We start from the raw sequence: 20,780 nt of genomic DNA, 5'->3' as shown, positions 1-20,780 counted from the left end.
AGTGGACCCAGCAATGTTCAGTCCCATGATAACGTACAATGCAGAACTTGGACACAAGTCTAGTTATGTGATCACAATATCTGGAGGAAAAGTGAGCCAATTCAGGAGAACTTTTCATTTCATGAACAGGTCCATCGTTTGCAAGAAAAGGATGGATTTTTATTATTATTTAGTATTTATATAGCGCCGACATATTACGCAGCGCTGTACAGTGTATATATATATCTTGTCACTAACTGTCCCTCAAAGGAGCTCACAATCTAATCCCTACCATTGCCATATGTCTATATTATGTAAGTACTGTAGTCTAGGGCCAATTTTAGGGGGAGCTAATTAACTTATTCGTATGTTTTTTTTTGGAATGTGGGAGGAAACCGGAGCGCCCGGAGGAAACCCACGCAGACACAGAGAGAACATACAAACTCTTTGCAGATAGTGCCCTGGCTGGGATTCGAACCAGGGACTCAGCGCTGCAAGGCGAGAGAGCTAACCACTACGCCACCGTGCTGCCCTACAGATCTCGCCACTGCGTTCTAAACGCACATCCAATCTTGACTGGCCAATTTACCACTTCCATGAAGTATGAGAGCTTGCCTATACAATCAGTTCATAGTATTCAAAGCCTGTGAGCCCTCATACTACATGGAGGGGGTAACATTGGACAGCCAAGATTGGATGTGTGTAAGCACTTAAACACTCCTCCAAACATTGTCATCACCTGTAGATCCAACTTACTGAGTACAAACTGTCAGCAGTGCACTTTTTGGAAGATTAAATTATGTGCCGTCTGCCAAGTTATTTTTGAAAACTATTGGAGACTGAATCTCCGCAGTAATTTAAAGAGAAACTCCGACCCCAAGAATTGAACTTTATCCCAATCATTAGCCGATACCCCCTTTTACATGAGAAATCTATTCCTTTTCACAAACAGACCATCAGGGGGTGCTGTATGGCTGATATTGTGGTGAAACCCCTCCCACAAAGAAACATGAAAAGTATGTACTCTTGGCAGTTTCCTGTCTGTGAACCTTGCTGCATTGTGGGAAATGGCTGTTTACAGCCGTTTCCAACTGCCAAAAAAACATGCAGCAGCTACATCACCTGCCAGCAGTAAAAATGTCACCATGTAATAAATGTCAGAATGTAAATCAGGGAGAGGAAAGATTTTACAATGGGCAAACACTGACTAAATCATTTATACATAATTATTGTAAAAATGAAGCACTGTTTTTATTACATTATTTTTACTGGAGTTCCTCTTTAAGCCTTTCAGGTTCTGATCACACGGTGTGTTAAGCTTTTCACAGCTCACAAAAATGCATTGCCTTTGATGGGCCATGTAAATCAATGGGCTGGTTCACGACAGATTTTTTTCAAAAAATACTGGTCAGGTGGTTTTGTGGCTACACTTATCGGCTTTGAAGATCATGATGGCCACTTGTTTTATGGCCCTTGCAATATGACAAGGAGCTGGCAAGGGAAAGGGTGTGAATACGGGGTGGGGGTGGCTCATGGTTTGCAGTTAAGCCCCTGCCACACTGCAGAATGTACTTCTCACATGGCCACACAGGCTGGAAAATGTGCATCTCTTCCAAGCTCACGCTGGAAATCCAGGACGTTGCAAGCTGCGTGCGAATGATGTGTGGCCCACAAGCAATCCCCAGGTGGAAGATCCTCTCAATTAACATTCCCTGTATATCTCCCCAGCTGGCTAAGCTGCCCATTATTCTACTCAAATCCCTCATGTACCTTGCTGCAAGTCGAGGAGGAAGTAATTAAGCAGCCAGGTGGCACTATGGAATTCATGTTTGGGGTTTGTTTTGTTGCATATTAAGCTTGTTACATAATCATGTTCCAGCCAAGCGTTTCTCTGGGTACATGCACAATAAGTGACAGCACGGCCCGATGTTCAGAGGGGATAGAAGCAGTAGTGAATGGCAACGTAGGCGGACAGGCTCTGCTAGGTGCAGAGAGAGACAATGCAAACAGTTATGTTAATGTAGAAGCAGTCTGTTTCCAGCAGATGAGAATAAATCCTGGCTAAAGAACAGCAGCCATATGCAACTTGGTAACGTGAACAGAAAAAAAGCACCTGCCCGTAACAGGTATTTCCACACGATAATCACTATTCATTCTTATGTGGCCAGATTCTGGCTAGGCACTGTAGGTGCCACACAATGTGAGGCAGCACGCATTTTACAGCAGTGTGTGAATAATTCAGAACAGTTGGAGAACTACAAGCAGGGCCAGTGGCACCATAGGGGCAGTTGCCCCAGGACCCCTCAAGCACTGACTAACCCCCCCCCCCCAGTCACCCACTGACTTGCGCCCCTGCTAAGTTTTGTCAGCATAGCAACCCGGTCCCTGCTCTGTCTTCATCACTGAAGCGGAGTGCAGTGGCTCTATTGCAGCCACTAACTGCCAGCAGGCGTGAAGGCCAGATATGACCCAGATGCATGCTGTGAAATGACAAGTACTCTTGCTGGCGATTTTCCAGAAAACAAGGAGAAGGATTTTTTTCCTTCCCACATCTCAACAGACCGCGCTTGACTAGTTAAGGAGACCCAGCAGGAAACCTCATAGTTCAACAGCACAGCATGAAGTGTTATTGGCCAAATAGTGTGGGCATAGTTTTCAACTTATCTAGAACCTAGCAGTTCGAGAGGGTGCTGCCCAGCCAATCACGTTATCCGAATTTTCCCATGAGATTTCCTTCTGGAAGCCCTAGATGAGACCATCGCCCAACAGACTGCTTGCCCATCACAGCATTACTGACTGGGCCCAGTGTATGGAGTGCGGAGTATATTGCCTGTATAGACTACACACAGGCTGATATACACAAAGGGGTTTTATAACTGCCTATTACTGCAGCCGCACTGCACAAAGCATTTCAGGCTCTTCAGGCCATGTTCTATTCATCCTGCTGCACAAGGAATGGCGAAATAGGGCGGCCTCATTATGTAACATAACTGCAGTGTTCTAAGCACAGCGCTCTGAGGATTTCACATGCTGAGCAAGTGCCTCAGGATTACTCCCAGCAGCCCCCTCCTTGCACAGAACATACAGACGTCCGCACAAAGGGGATACCAATCCTCCAGCAGTCCAGAAGGGATTCCCATCCCTCAGTGTACAGATGTGCTGTAAACATCGCTCAGGCCACATCGGGGGACAAGCCAACCGCCCAGTCAGCACAAACTTGTAAGATAACCAGAAGGCAGCAGTTCTGCGGATAGGGCCAGGAATAGGACAATGCCCAATATAAGGTGTTTGCATTACACGTGAGGGGTCAGGCCGTGGGGACGCAGCGCCATCGCAGCAAGCTGAACGCACTGACTGACGCCAGGCTGCCTTTATTGACTGTGCTGAGTGGAGGTTATAGGTGGGCACAGCGCTATGGAAACCGCACAGACGCCTGTCACATAGCCTGAGGTCTGCAATGGAAAATGCTGACTTGTGCACTCCATTTTCTATGCGGTGATGATGAGAGTCCCAATCAATAGAACAGAATGCATCATGTGACCTTCAATGGTCATTCTCCAGAAATGATGGCTTTTTGGTAAGAATCTATATCTACAGGGATGTATATTCTGTGATACCTTAGCAGTGTTCCCCAACCCTGTCCTCAAGGCCCACTAACACTGCATGTTTTGTGGAAATCCAGAGGTAATCAGCTCTGCTGAGACACTAATTACCTCACCTGTGATTGTGTGTGGTTTTCTGCAAAACATGTGCTGTTGGTGGGCCTTGCACCAGAGCTGCAGCCACTAGGGTGCGCTCTATAGGCAGGAGCATTGTTAGGGAGCCTTGCCCAAGGTTTCCTTACTGAATAGGTGCTGGCTGACTGAACAGGAAGTGCAGAGAGTCAACCCCTGGTCTCCCTCAGAGGCGGAGCCCTTAAAGGACAACTGTGGTGAGAAGTATATGGGGGCTGCCATATTTATTTCCTTTTAAGCAATACCAGTTGCCTGGCAGTCCCGCTGATCTTCTGCCTCTAATACTTTCAGCCATAGACCCTGAACAAGCATGCAGCAGATCAGCAGTTTGACATTGTCCGATCTGACAAGATTAGCTACATGCTTGTCTCTGGTCTGATTGAGACACTACTGCAAACTAATAGACCAGCAGCTCTGCCAGGCAACTGGTATTGTTTAGAAGGAAATATGGCAGTCTCTGTACACCTCTCACTACAGTTGTCAACCAATACACTGTATGCAGCCACCTCTGCACAAGTGAGAACGTGACAAGAATATAAGCAGGACATAACTAACAAATCCTAGCACCCCCCCCCCCCCCCTCCTCTCCAATTCCCCATCTGCATCAGCCTTGGTCTGCCTTTTTCCAGCTAATAAGACCTCTGGGCATTGTATGTTAGCACTGATTAGCATGCTGCAGCCACAGCATAGCAGGCAGGTACAAAACACCTCATTAAGGGGCAGACAGCAAATCTGCATAACACCGGCACAATAAATATTGCCAATATTGCTGCAGGTGCTGGTGGAGGGCCAATCCAGGCTATATATACTGCCTCATTTTTCACAAGCAGTGATTAGTATTGGATTGAACCCCCATCGTCTGCAAGGAGTCCTAAGAATAGGTGTTAATCAATACTCAATGGAACACAACATAATTGGTTTAGAGGAAGCTTTGCTTAGCAGAACAAATGGCTGTAAATCAGCGATAGGCCACTTAAAAGGTAACCCTAAAGGGAGGCTTCTATATTTATTTGCTTTTAAGCAATAACAGTTGTATGGCTGTGCTGCTGATCCCATTGGCTGCAATATTGTCTGAATCACGCACCTGAAACAAGCATGCAGTTAACCCAGTCTGACTTCAGAGCACCCGATTTGCATGCTTTATCAGGGTCAATGGCTAAATGTATTAAAGGGAGAGGATCAGCAGGAAAGCCAGGCAATATGCATTGTTTAAAAGCAAAAATATGGCAGCCTCATTTTAGGTTCCCTTTAACAGAGCCCTGTCCAGAAAACCCGCCCATACACAGGTAGACCTTTTGTCAAGAAAGATCAAAGACACAACAAACTGGTACTTCTATCACTCATTTTCTTTTTCCGATAATATGTTCAGCCAATCTGATTGTGAAAAATTATGCATCTAAAATATGAGACGTAGAGTCCGTGCATGAGATGACCATAATAAGCAGTGCACAGCCCCCCCCCCCCCCCGTAGAGTGTAAGCTTGTGGGTGCAGGGCCTCCCCATCTGTAGAGTGTAAGCTTGTGGGTGCAGGGCCTCCCCATCTGTAGAGTGTAAGCTTGTGGGTGCAGGGCCTCCCCATCTGTAGAGTGTAAGCTTGTGGGTGCAGGGCCTCCCCATCTGTAGAGTGTAAGCTTGTGGGTGCAGGGCCTCCCCATCTGTAGAGTGTAAGCTTGTGGGTGCAGGGCCTCCCCATCTGTAGAGTGTAAGCTTGTGGGTGCAGGGCCTCCCCATCTGTAGAGTGTAAGCTTGTGGGTGCAGGGCCTCCCCATCTGTAGAGTGTAAGCTTGTGGGTGCAGGGCCTCCCCATCTGTAGAGTGTAAGCTTGTGGGTGCAGGGCCACCCCATGTGTAGAGTGTAAGCTTGTGGGTGCAGGGCCACCCCATGTGTAGAGTGTAAGCTTGTGGGTGCAGGGCCTCCCCATCTGTAGAGTGTAAGCTTGTGGGTGCAGGGCCTCCCCATCTGTAGAGTGTAAGCTTGTGGGTGCAGGGCCACCCCATGTGTAGAGTGTAAGCTTGTGGGTGCAGGGCCACCCCATGTGTAGAGTGTAAGCTTGTGGGTGCAGGGCCTCCCCATCTGTAGAGTGTAAGCTTGTGGGTGCAGGGCCTCCCCATCTGTAGAGTGTAAGCTTGTCGGTGCAGGGCCACCCCATGTGTAGAGTGTAAGCTTGTGGGTGCAGGGCCTCCCCATCTGTAGAGTGTAAGCTTGTGGGTGCAGGGCCTCCCCATCTGTAGAGAGTAAGCTTGTGGGTGCAGGGCCTCCCCATCTGTAGAGTGTAAGCTTTCATTTGCTGTTACATATAATATTCAGCCAATCTGATTGTGAAAAATTATGCATCTAAAATTTGAGCTGTATGAGTCAGTGCATGAGATGACCATAATAAGCAGTGCACATGCAGCCTGTCCATGCAGTCTACCCATCCTCTAATCGCTGCCACTGTCCCCCATTACAGGTACAGACAGGACCATGCTCAGCACACAGTTCTTGCAGCCTCAGCTATGATGCATTCTGGGATTAGCAGTAGACAGGGGCGCCAACCCCACCAAAACAATCACCATCCTCTATGCAGCCAAAGCTAAACAGTGACATAATTTACCTTGATGTAGCCCCAAGACACAGACAGCAAGTAATTGGCTTCAGGCATTTTGGCATCAGAGTTGTTTACCAACAGTGCAGTAAAAATAACCGTATGAACGGAATAGAATGCAAATAAGAATCCAGACGTCAAGTTTAGTTTCAGAATTCCTTATGGCCACTTAGTTCCAGGGATTGGTTTAGGTGCAGACTCTGCATTGTGCCATGAAAAGCCACTGAACGGTATTGAGGCTGTGAGAATCCCATTTGTACAGATCCAGAGAAGGCTCCAGGAGAGAGAACATGACAGCAGCTGGGCAGGAATAGAGATCCACAGAGCTCGGCATGTTTCCTGTGCACCAGCTACTGATGAATTATGGATGCCAAGATGCTGCGCTGCTGCTGCTGACAAGACACTCTGTGCCAACAGCACAAAATAGGGACCTTCAAGGAAAAGCCATGAACAGTGCTGGAGGGGCCCGCCCATAAATCTTCCCGGTAGCCAATCGCTGCACTTCTTAGGGCAGTCAGGATGGGGGATAAACAGAGCTTTATGCGCAGGGTGTTCTGTTTGGCTATGCTAAAGCTCCCTGGAACACTCTCCCTCTCCTCTCTGGTAAAATGACATTTAGTAATGGAATCCCTGTAGCCAGCCGGAGAGAGAAGATTAATTAGCACACCTCTGCTTTTGTGCTTTCCAAATTGCCTAGGCAGAGAGGTTTCTGCTGTCAGAAGCAGCACAAATGCATAGCAAGCTACTGAGCTGCTGATCTGTGCTAAAGAGGGCCACAGAACAGATGCACTGCCTTACTCTAGAATGTAAGCTTGCAGGGTGCCCCATCTGTAGAGTGAAGGGTCTCTCCTCCCCCCCCCCCCCCTTAGAGTGTAAGATTGCAGGTGCAGCCTGCCTTCATCTGTAGAGTATGTGCAGGGTTTCCTCCTCCACATCTGTAGAGTGCAAGCTTGCAGGTGCAGCAGCCTACCTCATCTGTAAAGTGTAAGCTTGCAGATATGCCCCCCCCCCCCCATCTATAGAGTAAGACTACAGGGTCCCCCCCCCCATGCCCAGAGTGTAAGCGTTCAAGTACAGGGTCCCCTGTCTGTAGAGTGCAAGTGCACTCCCCCAAAGGTGCAAGCTTGCAGGTGCAGCATGCACCCATCTCTAGAGTGTAGGCTTGCTAGTGCAGGATCTATGGAGTATGCTTGCAGGTGCAATGCCCTCCCCCTCATCTGTAGAGTGCAAGCTTGCAGGTGCAAGGTGCCCCCCATTTGTTAAGTGTAAGCTTGCAGGTACAGCCCCCTCCTGCCATCTGTAGAGTGTAAGCTTGCACGCCCCCCCCCAATCTCCAGAGTTTCCTCCCCATCTACAGAGTGTACGCTTGCAGGTACAGGTACCCCCCCCATCTATAGAGTAAGATTGCAGGTGTGCAGCCCCCCCCCCATCTCCACAGTGTAAGCTTTCAAGTACAGGGCCCCCCATCTGTAGAGTGTAAGCATGCAGATGGAGGGTCCTCCCCCTAAGGTGTAAGCTTGCATCCATAGAGTGTAGGCTTGCTAGTGCAGGATCTATATAGTGTAAGCTTGCAGGTGCAAGGCACTCCCCCTCATCTGTAGAGCGCAAGCTTGCAGGTGCAAGGTGCCCCCCCCATTTGTAAAAGTGTAAGCTTTCAGGTACAGCCCCTCCCCCCCCGCCATCTGTAGAGTGTAAGCTAGCAGGTTTGCATGATCTCCCCCCCCCCCCCTCCAGAGTTTCTTCTCCATCTACAGAGGATATGCTTGCAGGTGTGCCGGGTCCCCCCTAGTCTCATCTGTGCAGTAATTTTATCAAGTGAACATGTCGTTCTGTACTTCAGTAGCTGGATGTTCTGACTGCACGGTGCATGAATTAGGCATTTATAGTCCCCGCAGTTGACTGTACTGTACTCTACAGTTCCATGGAAGAGGACACTATATATAAAAGTCCTAAATCATATTTACATATAATTTTAGTCCAGCTACTCATCACTGATGTAAGCAGAAAATGTTAAAGTACAGGAAGTCTCCAGGTTACAACCGGGACAGGCAGTATAGGTGTGTTCTAAAATTGAATTTGTATGCAAGTTGGAGAAGGTGCATTTACCTATTACTGTGCCCTTTTTGTGCCTCCTGTGTGCTTTATGTTCCGACTTTCCTCCCAGTGAAAAGCAAAACTGATCAGGAGTAAAAAAAATCTTCATATACTTCAAGCCATTCATTGCCAAGGCAGCACACTAGCAGCCAATGAAGCAGGTACATTACACTTCTTAAAATGTAATGGCAATATTATATAACTATGTTAGCAGTAAAGTAGTTCTTGCTGTGTTTATCTAAAGTGATGTCTTGTCAGTGTTCTCACATCCTGAGCCAGTGATAGAACTATTGTATAGCACCACTGATGAACAGATTTTTGGGGGTGGTGATGCATTTCAACAACATGCACCGATGCACGCTCTGCATCCACTAGCACGCTCCAATGTGAACCCTGCATGGGGGTGGCGGGGGAATTGGGGGTGTTGGATGAGGTCATGACATTTGGCCTATTGTTTAGGCCAAAGGTCTGGGGGCAGTGGGCATATCAATGGATTGGTCTAACCATGTTATACGGTAAGTTTAAGGAAATCCTCTATAATAAAACCCTACTGTCTCTGCGTCCCATGTCCCTGTGTGTGTCCCACATGCGCAGAGACACTGAGGGAGAGTGACGTGTGGTGAGCAATGACGGGCCGATGGGTGGGCGCGTTGTGCACGCGCGTGGTGGAGATGTGCGGGGCGCACGCTAACTGACAGAACTAGCCCATTTTTAAACGGGCTTAGGTCCACTAGACCCATATAAAATACCCAAGTGTGTCTGCGTCCTGTCCCTGTGTGTGTCCCTGCTTCCAGACTTGACAGTTTGCTGTCTGTGAACCTCATTGCATTGTGGGAAGTAACAGCTTTTTCCAACTGCCAAGCAAGAAATATCTCCCTGTGTGCATATACTTTGGACAGCGATGGGGGACGGGCAATCGGGATGCACTGGTGCACAAATTGCAGGGGGTGGGGGGTTAGCTAGCGGCCATGGCCTAGCCCCCTTTTTTTAGTGGGTGGGCCTTTTTACTAGTCATAAATAAAAGGAGAAGTCCCACTCGGACAACTATCACTGGATGAAGTATGAATTACCAATCCTTGTCTGGTGAGAACATTGCACCATGACAGAGGGAGGTGGGTGGTGACAACAGTAGGGATGGCAAATGAGATGCAAATTATTCTGAGTTCATGCAGTATCATGCAAATATATGCAGCTTGAAACTGGACCTCAAATTCTACCTTTGTGAGATTCAATTGGTCCATTGTTTAGCTGCAGAAGTTTCCATACAAAAATTCGCATAATCCTGAATCAACTTGGAATTATTTGCATCTCATTGACTATCCCGAGCTAATAGCAGCTGCTGGTTGTATCAATAAGGTGCGACCATGTGACACTAAAGAACAGATGTCAGTTTACAGCTGCCAGAATCCCAGCATTAGGAAGAAATCATGTGTCTGCATAAGGAGGCGGCACCTTGTAGTTCACAGAAAGTAGATGCAAAGCCACGCCTACACTGAGATATCTGGCTCAAGAGAGCCAACATTTGCATGGACAGGCACCACTTTCAGATAGACTTTTCAGTTTGAACCATCACACTGAACAGCATTGATTTTAGAATTTGTGGTGTTGGATTTTGGGCTAAGTTGTTTTTCAGATTGCTTGAAAACGCAACCGCCTAAACTGTGGCTGCAGCAGCAAATTAGGGCCCATATCACACCTGCTACAGCACACCTGACAAGTCAGTGCTACAAACTGCTTATTCCCAGCAATTTGTTTTTCTAGGGATTTTAAGTTGAATTTGGGCACTACGGTTACCTAGAAAATAAAAGCTAAGTAATCAGAAGCAGAAAATACTGTAGTCATGAACAAATTCAGCAAATAAATTATGTCAGGTTTAACACAGGCCTTGTACTGCTGAAGGAAGGTATCCGGCCTGAACCTTCAGAGCGGACTACAACTCCCCTTTACCCTATGATTCCATGCCTTATAGAGGGACAGGGCCGTTTATACAACGCATTTTACACAGCTGATCTGTCACAGAGTACACTGCGATCCACCGATTACAAATACATTAAACTTGAGGTGAGGTGATCATCTGCATGCTGGGGAGGGACTCTTTACTCTGGCGACAAAAGTATACTGGATTTTGCAATGCAGAACATTCAATAAATTTATTGCAAAAAGTATAGAGATGCAATGCGCAACAGTGTGTACTGCTAATGCAGGTAATGCAGCCACATTGTATATAAATGCGCGGTTGCATTATCTGATGGTATTACATAAAGGATGGGGATGCATGCCGAGGCACCCCTGAAAGGTGCCCGAGGCGCACCAGGGGGCCGCGACACCCAGTCTGAGAACCCCTGTTTTAGACATTACAAAATAAATAAGTAGCTGAACTAACGCTTTATCTGCAGAATAACGTAACTACACTGAAGATCTTACATGAAAACCATTTTAGGCCCATTGAAGAACAATAGCTGCTAAGCTATTACTGTGGATGAGGGATAATGCGAGTCAGAAGACACTGCAGAGTCTTTTTAGTAACGTCAGACATTTTGCAGGTGATCAGAGCCAATTTCTGAACTCACAAAAGCAGCGGCGGAAGAAGAAGCGTGTGGCAGGCCAGAAACGAGATACTTACATCAAAATAACTCCCCATTACTCAGGTAAGAGCGGCGGCCGGGAACATTCTATTTTTGCCTGGTCTGACTTTTACAAAGGGACTTTTAGAATTGGAGAAAATGCTATTTTCTGCTCTATGATGATTTTAGCCTATTCTTTCTCTTCTGCGCGGCCGAATGGCCCTATTGGTCCATTTGATGAAATTAGACACGGCAGAAAATGACTCCTGTTCAAAAGAAGAAAAATTATCTCCCTTTCTCCATCTTCGACAAGGAAGAAATTAAAGTAGCTGTGTGTGGGTCAGAGCAGTCCCATTACCTGTTATGCTCATAACCAATAAGAATAACAATCTGCATACCAAGCTAGCTTTCTCAATAGGCATTCAGCCCTTTTCTTTGCTCTGGGATCACAGAATGAATAGGACCAGATAGACAGGCACCTCTGCCTCTATTGTGCTGTACACAGAAATAGCCATTCTGCAGGGAAGACCAGACTGACAACTGCACCAACTCCTAACACATGCAACCTTCACGCTGTGGTCACAGGGGTGGAACGGCCACTATGACGCAGTTTGCGCATAGCAATACACCACCGATGACGCTCACAGTGCGTTGCGTATTAACGACATGCAACATTGCATAAAGCAGTTAGGGCTCTACTCTTGCAGAGCTGGCTCCCCAGTTCAAATCCCAGCAAGGTCAACATCTGCATGGAGTTTGTATGTTCTCCCTGTGTCTGCGTGAGTTTCCTCCAGACATGCCGGTTTCCTCCCATATCCCAAAAACAAAGTTAATAAGCTTCCCGTTAACTGGCCTAGATCACGTGTGTATCGTGTAGACATATGACAATGGTAAGGATAAGGCCCGGTTCACATTAGCGGTTGTTTGCCAAACGGACCGGATGACCTGACCGGATCCGGACCGGATCCGGATCGGAACCGTACGGTTCTGATCCGGATCCGATCCGGATCCGGTCAGGTTGCATCAGGTGTTCATCAGGATGCGATCCGGATCCGTTTGGCAAAGTAAACGTAAAAAAAAAAAAAAATGTTGGGGTCTGGGAGGTCAGCAGAAGGGGGACCTGTGGAATCAGGCCCTCTGCTGTTTAGCACTCACCTCCACCTCCGACATGCTGCCAACATCCTGCCAACACCTCCAGCTCGTGCTGCTCCACTCCAAAATGCTTGCCCATGTGTCCCCAGCCAATATCGCCGCAAAAATCCGCATAGGAAGTGGGGTAGAACATCCGGATTTCTCAGCCAGTGTGTTGTGCGGCCTCCGGTTCCCATTTGTTTGTATTGGCCGGATGGTGCAGTCCGGCTCCGCCCCGGATACGGCTGCCGGAGGGGCCGGATGAAAAAATAGGGCATGTTGGAACGGAGGCCGGAGTCCGGATCCGGCCCGGCTCCGGTTCTGCAGAACGGACCCATGTGAACGGACGCATAGGCTTTAATTGCTATGCCGTGCGTCCGTTCCGTCCGTTCTGCAGGCGGTGCGGCTCCGGCACGGCGATTCCGGAGGGCCACCGCAAGTGTGAACCGGGCCTTAGACTGTGCCCCTCTGAGGGACAGTTCAGTGACAGGACAATATAGTCTGTACAGCGCTACATGTGCGTTAACAGTAAAAGTGAAGCACACTTTATTGGCAATGCTTCACTATATATATATAACGCAATGTGTGGGTAGCGTACTGCACCGATTTCCTGTTCTGTTGCAGGCCTGCTGTCCCATGGAACAATAGCCACGGTGACCTTAGCCTTAGCCTTAGCACTCTTGTCTGTGCAGCCAACCGTGCATTTTCCATCGTGTGCATTTCAGCATTAGGAGTTTGCATTTATGTTTTTCCAGGTTTCATTTTTTTTTTTTTTTTTATCTGCCTTATTGCGTTGGGAAAAATACAGTACATCTTTGTAAAATGCATGTGTTTTTCTCCACATATAGGAAAGCATTTCCCCATAGGAAATATTGTGCAAATCAATGCCATTCACATACAAGTATGCAGGAAGATTAGTCTGTTGTGAGTTTTTAAAACCGTACATTACAGAGCTTTGGTTTGCAATGCGGCTCAGACTTGCATTAACGGACCACTCCAGAGAAAAAAGTAAGTAGTTAAAATCTAACAGAACTGAAAGGTTTTTGGACTAGTCCATCTCCTCATGCGGGACTCTGGGTTTTCAACAGCATTTTCTCAACGACAGTCTAACTGCCAAAATAGCAAGATATCAGCCAGCCTTGCTACTCACTTGCACAGTATTTTGGCAGTTAGACTTGGCAACTGACACGCAGGAAATGCTTTTGAAAACAAAAACCCTGAGAATCCCCCATGAGAAGATAGACTAGTCCAAAACCTGTCAGTTCCGATTTTAACTGCTTACTTTTTTTCCCGCTGAAGTGGCCCTTTAAATGCGATTTTGCACGCGGTTTCCACTAAATGGCAAAATGCACGCAATAGAAATTAGTGGGCTGCCAGCCTCTAAAAGGAAACCAAGGTGAAAAACGGATGAGAAACCATTGTATATAACCGTTTACTCCTAAAAATTAGATTGTACAGCAGAATCTCTTAGTAAACGCTGATATAGTAAACCATTCTCAGCAAATACACCTGTATACTATACAGTGTATGACCAATTCTGATATAGTAAACTTCTGATACACTAAACTTGGAGTTTACTATAAAGGGATTCTACGGTACTCATGGTTTTATTTTATATTTAAACATTCACAAAGTAGATTTGCGCCTTTATTTTCCCCTCCCTCCAGCGTGACCACTGCGATAGGGTCACTGTGGCACAGAACAGAGCACAGGCTCCGAATAGACAGTCCATGAAATGCCAACTCCGGCTGGCATGCAAAGAGGAAGCATGCATGATCCAAGACGAACATTAGGAGTGTGAAAGCGACCCAGTGGAGGAAAGAGCTGTACCGCCAAATGAACAAGTCTCAGAACACCTGCCATGCCAGAGTCTTGTGTCTGTGTTTCAATGCAGAATTGGCAGTCCCTATTCCCAAACAAGCCACAGAAACATGCAACTCAGCTGGGGAGGGCTGGCGATCGGCAACAAAAAGTCTGTGCTAGATAAAAAGCTCATTATTTGTCATTCAGCCAAAAAGGGAACATTTTATACGGAGAGTGGAACAGATCGCTGTTAGAGGGCTAAAAATGATTATAATTCCAGTGCCAATTAGGACAACTCCAGATTCAGGTCAGCTTTCTTTTTGGAGCTAATAAAATTAAATTATAATGTGAATGCAAAACTGTGTATCCCAGCTGCTTACTAGATAAGAACAGTGCAGATGAGCCACAACGTGGCTTAGAACATGGTTTCCTTGGTGTACAGCGCCCTCTAGTGTTCAAATACAAAAACGACCATTTTTCAGAAGGGATGGAGGAATATACTCCATTTTTCAAAAAGCAAAACATACTGCACAGGTTACAGATACAGAAGCTTTTCTATAATACAGTGTTAGAACAATTACTTTTTCAGCTCCTTCTGCGACCACAAGTCTGTAGACATGGTGGCTATCTTAGCTCACAGGTGGGTGTTATGCAGACACAAGCAGCCATCATTGTTCAGTGCATAAATGAATGATCTGAACATTCCAATATTGAGGCGGGGAGCAGCGAAAATGTCACAGAGGTGGCTAGGAGATGTCCCTGAACAGGCTGATATGTTTATTTATATAACATTTCTTCAATACAGAGTCTCTTTAAAGAGACTCCGTAACAAAAATTGCATCCTGTTTTTTATCATCCTACAACTTCCAAAAGCTATTCTAATGTGTTCTGGCTTACTGCAGCACGTTCTACTATCACCATCTCTGTAATAAATCAACTTATCTCTCTCTTGTCAGACTTGTCAGCCTGTGTCTGGAAGGCTGCCAAGTTCTTCAGTGTTGTGGTTCTGTGATGCATCTCCCCCCTCCAGGCCCCTCTCTGCACACTGCCTGTGTATTATTTAGATTAGGGCAGCTTCTCTCTTCTCTCTTATCTTTTACAAGCTGGATAAATCCTCCTCTGAGTTGGCTGGGCTTTCACATACTGAGGAATTACATACAGGCAGAGCTGTCTGCACTCTGCAGGAAGAAACAGCCTGACACTTCAGTGGAAGATAGCTGCAGGGGGAAAGAAACACACAAATGATCTCTTGAGATTCAAAAGGAAGGGTGTATACAGCCTGCTTGTGTATGAATGTATTTTCTATGTGTGGACATACTGTACATCAACCTACTTCCTGTTTTGGTGGCCATTTTGTTTGTTTATAAACAAACTTTTAAAAACTGTTTTTACCACTTTTAATGCGGCGAGGAGCGGCGAAATTGTGACAGAGGGTAATAGGAGATGTCCCCTAACGCACTGGTATGTTTACTTTTGTGCGATTTTAACAATACAGATTCTCTTTAAGAGCCGAGCCAGATTTGCAGGTGGGGTGAGGCTGCAAAGAGCTAAAGGAAAAGCACTTTTCCACCAATCAGAGCTGATGAAGCTCAGGAAATCCTCAGTGATGTCACCAATCTGAAGTGCTGCTGATTGGTGGAGGAGACGCATACGGTACACAGAGCAGGATGTACTTTGGGACTATGCAGCCCCAACCATTCTGCAATTTTATCACAATGCCTTCAACTCTGATAGAACTATTGCGCAAATGGAAGTAATAGGGGGAAAAAATTATTGTATAAAGCCACTGGAAGAGTTAATAAAGTTCCACTTCACTTGGAAGCCAACTGATAATATTGCAAATTTGAGGCAGCTTAGCATTTGGACCAATTATATCCATCCCTGGACTACTTGCACCACCCCTAAAGACGGCTAAAATCAAACTCCGGGCACACAACTGCACATCTTGCTGTATTTATTGGATTTATATAGCGCCAAGATATTATGCAGTGCTGAATGATAAGTAAGGTTACAGACAACACAATACAGGTAATAAGCATTGAGACACAATGCCAGACCATACACTGGAGTAGTCGTCCCAATAATACCAGTTTACACAAGGAGGCAGGTCCCTGCCAAAGGCTTACAAATTTAAAGGAAGCGGGCGGTGACATGATCGGAGGGGGCTGCATCAAGAGGTTCACAGCAAAGTTATGGCAGCCTTGAGGTGGGGTAGGCCTTGAAGAGGTGAGTTGAGGGCTTGTTTGAAGGTGCTGAGGGAGGTGTCAAGCCTGATGGCCAGTGGGGAAAGTTCCACAGGATGGGTGTGGCTCTACTGCAGAGGCCCTCAAATTTTTTTGGTCAAGGGCTGGGTCTACATACTTTAGACTGCTTTGGGCCGGAACATGCATAAAGTTATATTGAAAAACATTACATTGAATCTAGGTATTGATTCCCCCCAATTAGGCCCGGAGGAAAAATCCCAGCAGCAGCCATTAAGTAATGCGGCGCGTGAAGAACGTCTGTGTGCCAGACAGTAAAACATACCCAGATGACAACCTGCCAACCAGTTGGACAGCAGTGTCACCCGATGCAGGATTGGATTGGAAGCCGGCAAATGACTGCTCACTGGCTTCTACACTATGTGGATGGGTGATGCCAGCACGGCTATTCTATATGCAGGCAGCCGATATTTAAAGGTACAGTGGGCCGCAGATACAAGGGGGGGGGGGGGGGGCCCTCGGGTGCATTCGGCCTGCGGGCCTAAGTTTGAGGACCACTGATCTAGTGGCTGGGCGAAATCCTGATTGTAGTGGGTTGAACAAGGAGTTGGAGCCAAGATAGTAGGCCATGCACTAGAATGCATATACTGCATGTGACGTTACTCGCTCTGCTACCTTGTACTGTCAGTACACCATTCCTGCATCTTCCTGTGTCACCTGCATGGTCATTTGTTAGTCACTCAGCATCACTTTGCTGCTAGTCATACTTTTCACTGTATGGTTCACTGTAAGGGATGCAATGTGCAGATGTGCCATTGTGTTCCTGCTGTTTCAGGGTATGAAGCCCACTATGAACCTAGCGCAGTGATAGGCAAACTTGGCTCTCCAGCTGTTCAGGAACTACAAGTCCCACAATGCATTTGCCTTTATGAATCAGGACTGTGGCTGTCAGACTCCTGCAATGCATTGTGGGACTTAAAATTCCTTAACAGCCCAAGAGCCAAGTTTGCCCATCACTGAGTCCTAGCCATAAAGGAACAATTTTAGGCGTTATCTATTGCTGACTGTCCCTTAAGCTGGCCACACACCATACAATTTTTAAAACATCTGTTCAATTCAAGAATTGCAAACATTTTTGACGGATTGTAACATTTCAAAAATATGACCAATGTACACCACGTGTTCAATTTCCCCCCCAATTATGATAAAAATGATTGGAAAATGAGAAAATTGCTAGGGTGTGTCTATTAAATTGCTAATCTAACACGCTCCATACAAGGTTTACAAAAATTTAAGAAAAATTTCCAGCATTCCGAATCAATAAAAACAAAAAATAAAACAAAAAAAACCCCCAGGAAATCCAATCGGAATTTTCAGTCGAATATTTTGGGAAGATCTGATCATATTTATCGAATTGCTGTAAAATCGGATCATTTTATTGTATCGTGTGTGGCCAACTTTAGGGTGTCATAGTAACTGCATATGCATCAGATTCCTCCGTAACCTGAGAACTTTGTGCAGAAGGGAATACAGCAGCAGCCTCATACGCATGCAGCCCTCCAGGAAGTCTTCACAGCTGAATTACCAGTCTAGAGCTGCAATCAGACAGTAGTAAGGCTATTATCCTCCGCAGGGATAAGTCATGAACTTATGACATAAGTTTCACAGCTCTGCGGACAGCACCTTTGCCATGCGTCACTAACCCCAGATTACAGGGAGCTCACATACAGATAAACCACCTGCGTACACAGACCAGTGCAGCCATTGCATAACATACATAGGTTCCCTCTGCTACCGAATTACGCACTACACACACAAGTCAGGTCACAGTCCTCATATGGTATAGTGATTTGTACTGTATGCAGGGCTGTGGCTTCAGAGTCTAAGCAATTTTGGGTACCTGGGGTCGGTGTTTTCAGTAAACTGAGGAGTCGGAGTCGGATGATATTTGTACAGACTCTACAGCCCTGATTGTATGATGGAGATGTATCAGTTTACCACTTATGATTTAGTATTTACTGTATTGCCTGCCAATACAAACCTCTAACCTGCTGCTATGTCAGGGACTCCCTGTACTGTGCCCATGCAGAGAAGGACACGAGGAAAAACGGAGGACACATAGGGGCATAGAGGAGGACACATAGGGGACAAGGGGAAACCATGGATGCACCAGGTTTATATTTTTCTCTTTTTCTTTTTTTGACCTCCAAACCTAGGTGCGTCTTATGGTCAGGAGCATCTTATAGTCTGAAAAATGCAGTACATAACACGGACATCTTCTGCAGCGCTGTACTGAGTATATTGTCTTGTTACTTAACTGTCCCTCAGAAGCACTCACAATCTAGTCCCTACCATAGTCCTTTCTATGTCTTTATCGCATTGTGTAGGTATCGTAGTCTAGGATCTAGAGGAAACCGGAGTGCCTGTAGAAAACATACACAGAGATGGCAAGAACATACAAACCCCATGCAGATAGTGCCCTGGCTGGGATTCGAACCCAGTGCTGCAAGACAGGAGTGATAACCAAGGCTGTGTAGTCAGAGCAATTTTGGGTACCTGGAGTCGGTGGTTTCAGTAAACTGAGTGGGAGTCGAGGAGTCGGAGCAATTTTGGGTACCTGAAGTTGGAGTCGGTGGTTTTTTAAAATGAGGAGTCTGAGTCAGATGGTTTTTGTACCGACTCCACAGCCCAGGTGATAACCACTACACCACCGTGCACAAAGTATCCAGGTAACAAGAATACTTTGTGAAAATGCTTGAAGCAGCCAGATGGTTTCAGACTTTCAATCTCCAGCTGTCATTTTTATCTAGACTGGTTGCCACATGCCACACTAAAATGTAATTTTTCTTCTTCACTTCAGATACAGATATCGAGGCTACACTTTTGTAACGGTGCAAACGGGCAGAACAGAAAAAGGTACTTCAGGTTTTCTAAAGAAGGAACGAACGCAGTGAAGCATTAAGAGCATGTTCACACTGCAGTAAAAACGCTGCATTTTCCATAACGCAGAAAGAAAAGAAGCAAAATTGGACGGTGAACTACGTTAACATTTGGCAGCGTAAAACGCATTCTATTAATGTCATACCTGTGCACAGACTAGGCCGCAAATGCAGAATCCTGACCCGCTGCATTTTTCTGCAACAGTTTTGTGACCAGACCGCAAATCTGATGCAATGGAAGCCTATGGGAACAGACAACGCCGGTTCGCACTGCATGCAAAACTGACTTGGTTCCAATGCTGCTGACTGCCACCATTCGGTTGGGAGCAGATCGTAGCCTAGGAAAGGCATGGGGGCACCCCATTGGTTTGAATTAAAAAAAAAAAAGACCCATTGGGAATACTACATCAGAGAAAATTCTCATTGGTTCATGGTGGACCAATGAGCATCTCCTTGTTGCTAGGAAGGATTTCTGTTGATTATGTTCACAATCCAACAGGAGCCCTAGGGACAAGCAGCGATGGTACAGTGGCTATGTGAACGCAGCAGATGCAAAACGGCAGGTATGTGAACAACACCCCCCACAGAATTTGTGTCACTGTCCATAGCACAATCATCCGCCAACCACACAAGCCAGCTGCCTGGGTGTCATTCTGGACTCTGCCCTCTCCTTCACCCCCCAAACCCAAACCATTTCCATTCATTCAACATCTCCAAGATCCAGCCCTTCCTGACCCCAAACACTGCTGTAGGCCCAGTGCACACCAAAACCGCTAGCAGATCCTCAAAACGCTAGAGGTTCTTGGAGCAGATTTCAGAGCGATTCTAGGCATGTTTAGGTTTTCTAAACATGCCTAGCATTTTTTGGAGCGTTTTCGTGTAGCAGATTACAAATATTGTTACAGTAAAAGCTGTTACTGAACAGCTTCTGTAACAAAAACGCCTGGAAACCGCTCTGATCTAGCGTTTTCCAGAGCGGTTTGAGCTTTTGCTATACTTTACATTGAGGCAGAAACGCTTCTGCAAACCGCAAAAGTGCTGCAGGACCCACGTTTGCGGTTTGCTAAAAACCTCAAACCGCTGGTGTGCACCGGCCCTTTGAAATACATTAGCCAAGCCTTTTTCACAGGCGGAAGCAGTTTGGAAAACGCTACAAAAACCACTCGGTGTGCACCAGGCCAAACTCCTTGTCCATGCCCTCATCTCCCACCTGGACTACTGCAACACCTTCCTGTCAGACTTCCCTCACAAATAATAAGGAACAGCCAGACTAATTTACTCCACCAACCGTTCTGGCTCAACTCCTTTATGCAATTCCCTTCACTGGCTTCCAATCGGCTTCAAGATCCTATGTTTGGCCTACAAATCTATGCACAAGTCGTGCCCAACCTAAATCTCTGAGCTAGTCAGCAGATACACACCTGGCCGCGCACTTCACTCCTAACAGCTTCCGCCTAACCACACCACGAATACCGCACCCGCATGCAAGACTACAGATTTCACTAGAGCTGCCCCCATCCTGTGGAACTCTTTTCCACTGCCCATCAGGCTTGCCGCCTCCTCCAACTTTCAAAAAAGCCCTCATACCTCACCTCTTCAAGGCGGCCTACCCCACCTTAACGCTGCCCTAACGCTCTCTGCCGAGAACTTCTTGTTGCACCCTCCTTTCGTGTCACCACCCCATCCCTCTAGATTGAATCCTTTGGCAGGACCCTCTCTCCTTGTGTGTTGACTGTGCACTCTACCCAGAA

At 46.5% G+C, this 20,780-nt stretch overlaps 1 protein-coding gene across 7 annotated transcripts in view; it reads right to left on the bottom strand.

Moving 5' to 3' along the window:
• PDE4D (phosphodiesterase 4D) overlaps nucleotides 1-20,780 on the bottom strand; it is a 1,320,537-nt gene that overhangs the window by 29,982 nt on the left and 1,269,775 nt on the right. The window contains exon 1 of one of the 7 annotated variants that reach the window (XM_068251220.1): nucleotides 6,307-6,714. The exons of the other annotated variants lie outside the window; for them this stretch is intronic. Within the exon in view, the coding sequence (XP_068107321.1) occupies nucleotides 6,307-6,354 (48 nt within the window). The 5' untranslated portion in view covers nucleotides 6,355-6,714. Of the gene's footprint in view, nucleotides 1-6,306; nucleotides 6,715-20,780 lie in introns of those variants that run through there. 7 annotated transcript variants of the gene reach the window in all.

This window comes from Hyperolius riggenbachi, chromosome 1 (genome assembly GCF_040937935.1).
Source record: "Hyperolius riggenbachi isolate aHypRig1 chromosome 1, aHypRig1.pri, whole genome shotgun sequence".
NCBI classification, from domain to species: domain Eukaryota; kingdom Metazoa; phylum Chordata; class Amphibia; order Anura; family Hyperoliidae; genus Hyperolius; species Hyperolius riggenbachi.
This window is presented reverse-complemented; position numbering and strand designations above follow the sequence as displayed.